Source organism: Cupressus sempervirens, chromosome 2 (genome assembly GCF_028749045.1).
Source record: "Cupressus sempervirens isolate cs-2001-9-10 chromosome 2, ASM2874904v1, whole genome shotgun sequence".
Taxonomy (NCBI): Eukaryota; Viridiplantae; Streptophyta; class Pinopsida; order Cupressales; family Cupressaceae; genus Cupressus; species Cupressus sempervirens.
The window spans coordinates 141,431,375-141,441,490 of NC_143119.1; the positions used below are offsets into that span (position 1 = coordinate 141,431,375).

The 10,116-nt window shown below is 32.3% G+C and overlaps 1 protein-coding gene across 1 annotated transcript; it reads right to left on the reverse strand.

The window, feature by feature from the left end:
• Positions 1 to 5,095: 5,095 nt before the first annotated feature.
• Positions 5,096 to 6,576, reverse strand: LOC149571435 (uncharacterized). Its single transcript, XM_089815693.1, has 4 exons — positions 6,414 to 6,576; positions 6,107 to 6,318; positions 5,912 to 6,011; positions 5,096 to 5,768 (listed from the first exon to the last, which is right to left on the reverse strand). The coding sequence occupies exons 1-4, from the start codon at positions 6,574 to 6,576 to the stop codon at positions 5,383 to 5,385; spliced, it is 861 nt and encodes a 286-aa protein (XP_089671819.1). The 3' UTR covers positions 5,096 to 5,382.
• Between the last annotated feature and the right edge of the window lie 3,540 nt (positions 6,577 to 10,116).

Consider the following 10,116-nt stretch of genomic DNA (forward strand, 5'->3'; position numbering starts at 1 on the left):
TCTTTCTAATTTTTGAGAGTCTAGGTCATTCACGTTATCTTCAAATTTATTCTAGAAAATCATAAGTTTTCTTTCTAAATCCTTTATCTTGTCAAAGATGTTCCCAAAGGAAACTTTATTCTACTTCTTGACTTTATCTCTGATAACTCCTAGCTTGAAGTTTATTTTTAATAGAGGAGAGGAATTAGCTAGGGTCTGCCACCACCCATCTATCAGGTCTTTTAACTTTCCATTAGATTGCTACATTGTCTCAAATCCAAAAGGTTCAACATTTATTTTTCCATCTTTCCATTCCATGAGCATAACACTATTGTTTGACCTTATTTTTGCTTTAGCCTCCAACGAGTCATCAATGTTACTCCAGCTGTAAAACAAACTAAACCTATCCAATCTTACTTGGATAAGGTTTTTTCATTGCCTCCTATTTGACTAGGTAAACCTCACTCCTTTGACATCCATATCCAACAAACCAATCACTTGGAAGATATCTTCTAGTTCTGTCATACTATCAGAGAAATCCTCTGAGCCCCCTATTTATTCCAAGGGTGTAGAGGAGTGTTCAAATCTCCAAACAGCATCCATATATCATTCTAATTATTATGCATCAAATTTCCAAGCTAATCCCACTGTTGCTTTCTTTTCCCTCTTAAGTTTGATGCATATATATTCACCATATTCCAGTTTCAACCAGAAACAATGTCATGGAAAACTAAAATGGTAGACTTCTCATTAGAATATAAAAGAGTACCTTATATTTTGTTTCAATTTCAAACAATAGCCATCCCTCCAGAAGCACCATTGGCTCTTACGAGACCCAAGATGATTGCGGCCAGATATAGAGAATCTCCTTGTCCAAGTTTTCTTTATTCATCTTAGTTTCTTGGATGAGCACCATATCAAGTTTAGAATCTAGTCAGGCAATTTTTAGCATATGTTCCTTAAGGTGGCTACTCAAGCCTCTAACATTCCAGGAAAGTATTATGACCATAATCAAAAAGTAGGATTCGTTCTAGTTTCTAACACACCATAACTTTGCAACTAGAGCATTGTGTCATAACTCTAGAGGGCCCCAATCGCCTACCAGAACCTATTGGGGGCACTTTATGCCTTGGTGCCTCTTGTAACCCCAGGGGGTTTATCCACTCTCTTGTATCTACCAACATCTACTTTATTCTTTTTAAAAAAAAATTTCTTATGTACCACTATCCAGACTGCCTCCTCCAAAATATTTGACTCATAATCCCCTTTCACTCAAAACTTGGCTTCGGGGGAGCAAGATTAGTTGCCGCCATTTTCAAGGTTCCAAGTTCTCCATTTGTCCCATCGCAAAATGAAGCTATCCTAGGAATAAATACCAGCTTTACCAAAAGAAGAAAGGTTAGGGGATGAGGGACGAATCACCCCAACACATTTAGAGGAGGAAGCTTGGGAAAGCGTTGGGTCAAAAGGGGCCTTCCAGTTTCTTTGTGGGGCTTGACCACCTTCTTTGGAGAATGCATGATTTCAAAGACCATAGAAATGGAACTCATAACATCAGAGGGTGTAAGGAGTAGAAGTACCAACTTCTGAACCTTAGGATTCAGATCTTGGGGTTTCTCCACCCCCTCCTTCCAAATAGGGTTTTCGATGGGGTTCTCCTTTTTCATGGAAGAGATAGGATCAACTTTCTTAGTCCTATTCATTGTGACCAATGGAGGAGTCTCCAACTTTGATGTCTTGGCAAAATAGTTCACACCTAAATGCCCAAACCTTTTACACCTAAAGAAAAACAAATATGCTCTCTCATAGTACAAGGGTTGGGCATAGGATCCCAGCTTGGAATCAATAGTGACCTCCAAAGGGAGACCTGGATTCATTGTCTTACTGACACAAATCATGGAAAACAAGAGATTGGCTTTTGTTTGGTTGACCTTTTCAACTATTGGCAGGGAACCAAAGGAATCAACTATACCTTTAAAAATCTCATTGTTCAAGAACTCTAGGTGCAGACTTGGCAATCTTACCCATGTAGGACTATGATCCCCCAAGTAAATGCCCAGGTCTAGCTAAGGTTTCCACTTATGAATGTTGAGGATATTTCTTGAGTTCACTCTGAGAGTCCAAGGACTATTTGTAAGGACATTTGAGAGATCATCTTGGCACATGAAGGAGAACACAAGCAAGCCATTAACTAGGACATAAATCTTAACACTCCCTTTTAGGGACCAAGTCGAAATTGCCCATTGCCTAAGCAAGGTTTGAACAGAGGGAATTTCTCGTCAAGGATGAGACACAAATCATTCATCATTCCATCAATAATCTCATAAAAAATAGAGATAGTATTTCCAAAGATTAGGAAAGAACTTTTAACCTTGGAAGAAGGTGAGGTCATGGCATTACCCAACACTTTCTCAGCAAACAAAACAAGGGGATTAGAAAGAGAGGGGATTCCAAGGTGATCCAGGAAGGTCTTGGTCTTATGGGGAAGTGACAAACAAAGGAGGACCTCAAAAACTGCCTTAGCCAACCAAAAGGGAAATTTTTTTAGTTTATTTTGAATTTATCAAATGTTATATGCAATATCTCCTTTTTCAAATTTAAACTAATTCACACAATATTATTAAATCTATAACACTATCATAATGTGCTTGAACCAACACTCTATACATATCCATTTTAAAATGGGTTGCTACGGATGAGAATTCGTCTAATTGCACATGAAGAAAAATTTGATATAGTGAGAAAATATTGAAGCAATAAGAAAAGATAAAATCAAAATAATAAATAAAGGTAAGATCGAGATAGAGAAAAGAAAAGATTTGGAATAATAAATAAAGAAAAAATTGACTAAACATGATGCTGAAGTTATTGTGAGTATCTTTTATTTATTTATAAATAAAATGTTCTCAGTTCTCAAAAGTATTTAGTTCTTTAACTAAAACGTTCTATTTTTATTTGTCAATTTTTTTAAAACAATTTATTAAGTTAACATTCTTTCATTTTTTTAATTAGAGCTTTCTATTTTCATTTCATACAACTCTCTTAAAGATACGAGGATAGGAGGTGATCATTGTTAGAATGTGATATTAAAACTTATTTATAAGTTAGTTTCCATCCAAATACAAAGAATTGGTTTATATTGAGCCTTGCTATTTAACTAAATAACAAAGTAGATTAAATTTGAAGTGGTGAATAAATTGATTTATATTGAGGCTTGTTGTTTAAACTAAACAACAATTTCTTACATAAAAAAATCATCTATTCTAAAACTTATTGTTAGAAAATTTACTCTATTCACATTAAATATATTTTGTACCTATGCAAACATGTCAAAGAAATTTGGCAAACAATTATGTCCTTTATTCTTATAGTTAACAAAATTAGTTTGGAAATCTACACTGCATTACTTTCTATCAATATATTATGTTATATTTAGATGCTAAGATGCCAACTTTTTATCTTTGATTTCTTTGCAATCATTTTTTATGAAGTCAAGATTAACTATTACTATTATGTATTGTAATTAATTATTATTATATTATTTATTAAGTTCTAGAAGATTCCAAAAGAGACTTAAAATTTACCATTGTGTTGTAAAATCTTTCCTTCTTTACAACCTTGTTTTAATATGCTTATTTTCATTAACTTTTTTCAAAAATAGATAGTATATGTATGATGTTGCACACAATAAATTAGATAGGAAATTGGGACATCTTTATTGTATTCTCCATAGCATTTTCATTTAATAATTACTCATCGTTGTTAGATTTAACTTTAGTCTCTCAATCCTAGTGTCAATGTAGCCACGAGCGTTGTCATGAACTACATTGACTTTTTTATACATAGAAGGTTTAGCATACAACATAAAATTAGTGTTGGAGAGATTTGTTGATCTCAATTGATATTAGTAGCATGCATAATAGTAATATGTTGGGATATTAAATGTAATAGTCATTATGATTATTCATCTTCTCATGGCTCTTTGGTTGAAGGCTTATGCTAATGGATAAATATTCATATCTTTGGAATGTACTACATGTTATGCGATATTTCATTAATATAATTATTCCCTTTTAGAGTGTGGACCTAGGATAAATATGTATATTTTGTTTTGTATTCTTCAAAAAATATTTTTTAGTTTTAATTGCTTGTTTAATAACTAAAATAATAAATATTCATCTTTAGAAGATGATTCCCAGGCCCTTCTCATATATATATATATATATACAAAGACACAATGAGGACATGGCAAAGTCAAAAGAATCCTACAAAAAAATTAACATTAGAAAATAGTAAATATTTTATGAGAATACATATATGCAGATTTATTTCAAATTTGCCAATCAGCATTAGAAAATAGTAAATATTTTATTAGAATACATATATGTAGATTTATTTGAAAAGTCTTAGTAAGGGAAATAAAAAATGACAAGCAAGGAAGAGTGGAAGAGGGGTCAAACAACTTGATGAAGGATGGTAGGAATCAAAGAAAATATGGGTAATCAGGTGTGCTATAAGTATGCATTTTCATGGTTAAATGGTTCTATTTTTATGTACAGAGGATTCTTGGGTAGTGCTTTATGCATGATTAATTTAGTTTTGCTTACTAATGAGAGTAAACCATGACATTTGGTGTTCATCCTAGATTAATATTCTTTTTCACAAAATTGACCATGAGATTTGGTGTTCATCCTAGGTTAAAATTCTTTTTCACAAAATTGTCCTCCTCTTTGAGAATTAAAAGATACTTATACTTTAGTGAATTGTCTCTTCTCATTGAATTAAAAGATACTTATATTTTAGTAAATTATATCATTCAAGAGAACCAAACTTTTCAATAAGGACAAATCTTGTTATAATTGTTTAGAACATTTGTTCTTATTGTTATTGTTAGACCATTGTCAATAACATTTATTTAATAGTAGCAAAAATATGATTATTTAGAAGAAACAATCCAAATTTTACTATAATATTAAATTAACAAACACAAATTATACGATAAATAATTAAAATTAGATCTAAAACACATTTTAATTACATTATACATAAAAACAAAAGATAAGCAATACATTGTACCATTGAAATTCTTATCTGTTACAAGGGTAAGGGACATGACTTTCGAAATTCTTTCATTTTATCTTATTTTCTAATAATGCAAACACATTAATATGCACTTGCAGACGCCATACTATAAAAGAGAGAAAATAATAAAAGTTATAAACATCATCTCTCTTAAAGAGCATAAGGACAAACTTTCAAAATGCATTGTTGCCCCTCTTCACGGCTATCTACCTTCATGTGTTAATCATGAAAAGTATTATCATCTTTCTTGGCCTTTATTCTTCATGATACTCTTTATTTCATTTATGTGATCATCTCAAATAAGCTTGATCTTGATCTTGACTATAACGTCCCAAACCGATTTATGTTCATGTTGATGACATTTCCATTTAAATTCATCCCTGGAATTTTAATATTCTCAACTCCTCGAGTTTTATCTACTTCACCGTTTGAGGCTTCACCATCTGAAGTTGCACTAGAGATATTAGTTTGTGAATTTTCAATCTTTTCATCTCTTAAAAATTGATTTGACTTATTAGCTGCTGCCAATTTAGTGAATCTAATGCGCAACTCGACCCTGTCAAATGTATAAGTAAATCCAGCAATATCAAAATTCTCAGGAATTGTGAAAGTCTTACTAAAGCTGAAACAGTTCTTTGGCTGTCGTCCATTAATTCTGACATTTCTTTCCCCATCAAGTTGCACACTTAAATGTTCTCTTTCATAATCTACACAATAACTGATAAGAATTAGTCAGTAAGAGCCTATAATAGAATGATAATAAGTTGTGATTCTCTTATCTAACGATCAATTCGAATTTATTTAAATTTAACAAATAAGCTAAATAAATTGATAAGATTTTGAAATAAACCTGGGAGATATAGAATTAGGACATAGGCGTCCACTTCTTCCACCCAGTTATGTTGGAGCAGTCCGCTGCTCGGAGGAAATAGGCGTACGTTCTTTACTTGCTGAGAAAAAGGAGTAAGATAAAAGATCGAAATAATGAATAAGGTAAAGACTAGAATAAAATATGAAGAATGAATTGTGGTGATTTGATCTATACCTGAATAAATTTTGCAAATGGTATTGGTTTCAATTTACCGAATGTGATGCGCAACGCGTCCCTATCAAATGTATACGAAAATCCAGCAGGATTAGCATTCTGAGGAATTTGACAACTCTTAGTAAAGGTATAACCCCTCTCAGGACGTCGTCCATTGATTCTGACAGTTTTCTCACCATCAAGCTGAACTTCTAAATGTTCTTTCTCATAGCCTACACAATAAATGATTATAATTAACCATTAACTTAGATTAAAACCAGAATTTATTACAAAAAGCTAAATAAATTTATGATATTTTGAAGTAAACCTGGAAGAAATAGCTTTAGCACAAAGGCATCTGCTGTCTCCGCCCGTATAATTTTTGGACAAGATTGTATCCAAACACTATTGCTAATGACATCGGAATATATAAATCGAGTAAGATTTGATATACCAGGTAGATTTGATATACCAGGCTCATCTACATCCATTTCTGTGATAAAAATATCAAGTCTAAAACTTTAATTTACGATGGTAGAATGAATAGGGTTATGAGAGTTTAAAATAAGCGCGGGACATGGGCGATTTCAGAACTGTAAAAAGGAAATTCAGAATTCCTTTACTTTCAGAGGAAGAAGAGTTCGCTAAAAAGATTGTAATGCCGAAGAAGAATAGTTTGATAAAACATTAGACTAATGAATATAGAAAAGATTTGAATAAAGAATAATGTTAAAAACAGGGGAAAAAATGGAAATATGCTGCAGGAATCATGGCGATGAACTTGGTGGGGTCTTTTTCTCTTCTTGACATCTTGTTTTTCTATCCGTTTGGCAATGGGAATACAAGCGGAATAGGATATGTAAATTCTTAAAATTTTGATTTCTTCGTGTGGATGCACCAAGTCGGTATTGAAATATGAAAAAAAATTAGAATAGGTATTCCAATTTTGGGCCAAAAATGAGGTTTTGCAATTCCATCAAAATAGGTCAAATTGGAATACGTATTCCTATTCAGTTTTATTTATTTTAGAAAACATAATTTTTTAGGTCCGCGAATTCTCCATCAAATTCTGGCTGAATCAAACAGAGAATAGGAATGTGTACCCCAATTTTATATTCCAGAATAAGTATTCCAAAATAGTTATTCCTATTCTCCTATTCCTATTCCTGCAATCAAACAGGCTCTTAAAAATTTTTTATGAATAGACACAACCAGTTTTCTAAAAGTAGAACTTTCACAAATCATGAAGTTTTTCTTCTATTTTATGCAACTATTCAAATGTCCAAGTAGTTCATCGTAGCTGCAATTAAAGATAAATATCCAAGTAGTTCATCATAGCTGCAATTAAATATGACTAGGCATGCAAGGCCATAAGCATGGTGAGAAAAATAATATTACCAATTAAACTACCTGACCTAAGGTTCTCGGACATGACTTCATAATATTATTAGATTTAATTTTACTTTCTAATCCTCTAGGTATGTCCAATTTTCAATTGGCATGGAACAAATTTTTGACAACAAATTTAACAATATATTCCATTTTTTGAAGGTTTGATTTCTTTTGGAGGATTTGATTTTCTGAGCAGCCCAAACTTAATAGTTGCGCAATATGGTGGGCAGAATGATCTGCATTAAATCTTACTACAGTATAACACGTATAATGTGATCTATGTCTAGTTAATGGAGATAAATCATGGTAAATATTTAATCTGGTTTGACATGTTATCAGATATGAGATTACCTTCTAAGATAAACAATGAATAAAGAGACAATGGGAATAAAGAGTAAAGATAGGATTCGAATAAAAGAAAGATTGGAATAATTAATTAAAAACTAGATTGGAATAAACTCCGATGAAGGTGGAGAGGCAAGCCGTATTTGTAGAAATATGCTGAAGCAATTATTGCGACTCTCACAAACTGGTAGGGATGGAATTTTATACTAGCATCTTTTCTTCTTCTTTTTTCAAATAAGATGTTTTGAGTACGGGAATCAATAATTCAAAAAGTAAGAATTAATAATTCGTGAAGTTAGTCTTTAAAATTTTAATTAAAATTCTGTACTTTTATTTCAAACTTTTTTAAAGATTGAAGTGACTATAGACTACAATATTAAAAAAATCCTTTCAATTTAATATATCGTAAAACAATTCTCCATTCAAATGTTGTTGAGATGTGCAATGCAATTGTAGCGTGACATTTATTTAGATTGAATTAATGTAGGCTATACTATCAATTTCTAAAATGATAGAAAATTATTTTTAAGTGATTGATTCATATATTTAAGGTTTGATAGGGCCCACTTCAACTAAGCACTATCAGAGAAATTTACAATGAAGTATACAAAGACACCAAAAAGAGCCCGTGTCTCACACGGATAGAGTCAAAGGTAGATCATTAGGAGCAAAGTTTATAGTATTTTTATCACTGGGTCCATGCAGTCCATTCCAAGTGGCCTTCCATCCAGACAATGTTCTTCTTCGCTTGAATTTGGGACAGAATAAAGATTTGGTCATCCATGGCATTCTTGTTCTTTTTAATCTCTTGGTGAAATAACAAAATTATCCATGTTTCTTCTCCTCTCATAGGTATCTTTTATCTTACATACAAATAATGTGGAGTATCCCATTTGAAGAAATCTCTTTAGCTTCTCTCTTCCAACCAACATGTGGATAGAGACATGCAAGGATATCTTCAAATATGTGAGTTTACGAAAAGACTCAGTAATGATTCTGGGACTGTCTTGATATCCTTCTTCATTTCTGCATTTTCAAATCTGCCAAAGAATGTTAGAAGACAAAATGTTCCAAAAAAAATTACTGCATTTATTTAATCCTTGGATATGCCCATTGATAATTTAAGAAATATCAAGATATTTGGGATAAGTGATATCAAACACAAGCCATATTTATTTTGCAAAAGTACAATCAAATAAGATTTTCTTGCAAGAGTCAAGAAATATGTAAATGCTACAAAATTGTGTAAATGAAGGGTGTTTTCTTATAGGGAGTATGTCAAGTAGCATACACCATTTATAAAAAATGATTTTAGGGTCAACAAAAGTTCTCCAGAGTTTATCAAAGTACTTCTTCCAAGAACGAGTATCCAAGTTAGATAGCAAATTTTATTGACATGCTTGATGATAGCATCATTGTGGTTCATGATTATATATATGTTCTTGGCTTTAATTTTAGTCTCAACAATACCATATAGCCATCTAATATCTAGAAATTTGAGAGAATCAACATGATAGGAAGTGGGGAGATCTTTACAAGCTTTAACAACCATATTGTAAGTCTTTTTTTGGGGATAGAGGGATGTTATATCTGGTTCTAAGCTTGTCCCAACCAATAAGGATGTCTTGTTTAAAGAGGAAAATGCATTGAGAGATTCCCAAATTGTTCCAAACTTTAGCTAAGCAGCCTTGAAAGAGGGCAAGAGGTTTACTTGAGAGGTGAAGATTCCACCAAATAGATCTTTCACCAAAAAGATGATTGTTGTCAAAGAAGGCTTTGTTAGAGATAAATTGTTTAATATGCTCCCATGCTTTCCAAATAGTTTTAAAACCCCAGATCCTTGGACAAGGACAGGGAAATCCCCAATAGTGAGGAAGATTTTTCTAGGACTTAACCTTATGAGGGAAACCTCTCTCCATATTACTCCTAATGAGAACCTTCCATAGTTCATAACCATCTAAAGAGTGAAAGATCCATTTGAAAGCAAGGGCAATCCCTTGACTTTTAAGGTCCTTTATGCCAAATCCTCCAAGGTGCTTGTCAATGTGGCACCACTCCCATTTAACAACATGGAGCTTTTTATTTCCTTTACCATTAGACCAAAAAAAATCCTAATTGACTTTTAAATTTCTAGAATTTGATCATTATTAAACATCCAGGTAGAGGAATAATAGATATTGTAGGATGAGAGAATCTTTTGACAAACCTGAACTTTGCTAGTCAAGGAGAGGAATCTATTATTTGATTTACCAAGTTTTTAAGTGATTTGTTCCTTCACCCATAGCCACATATAC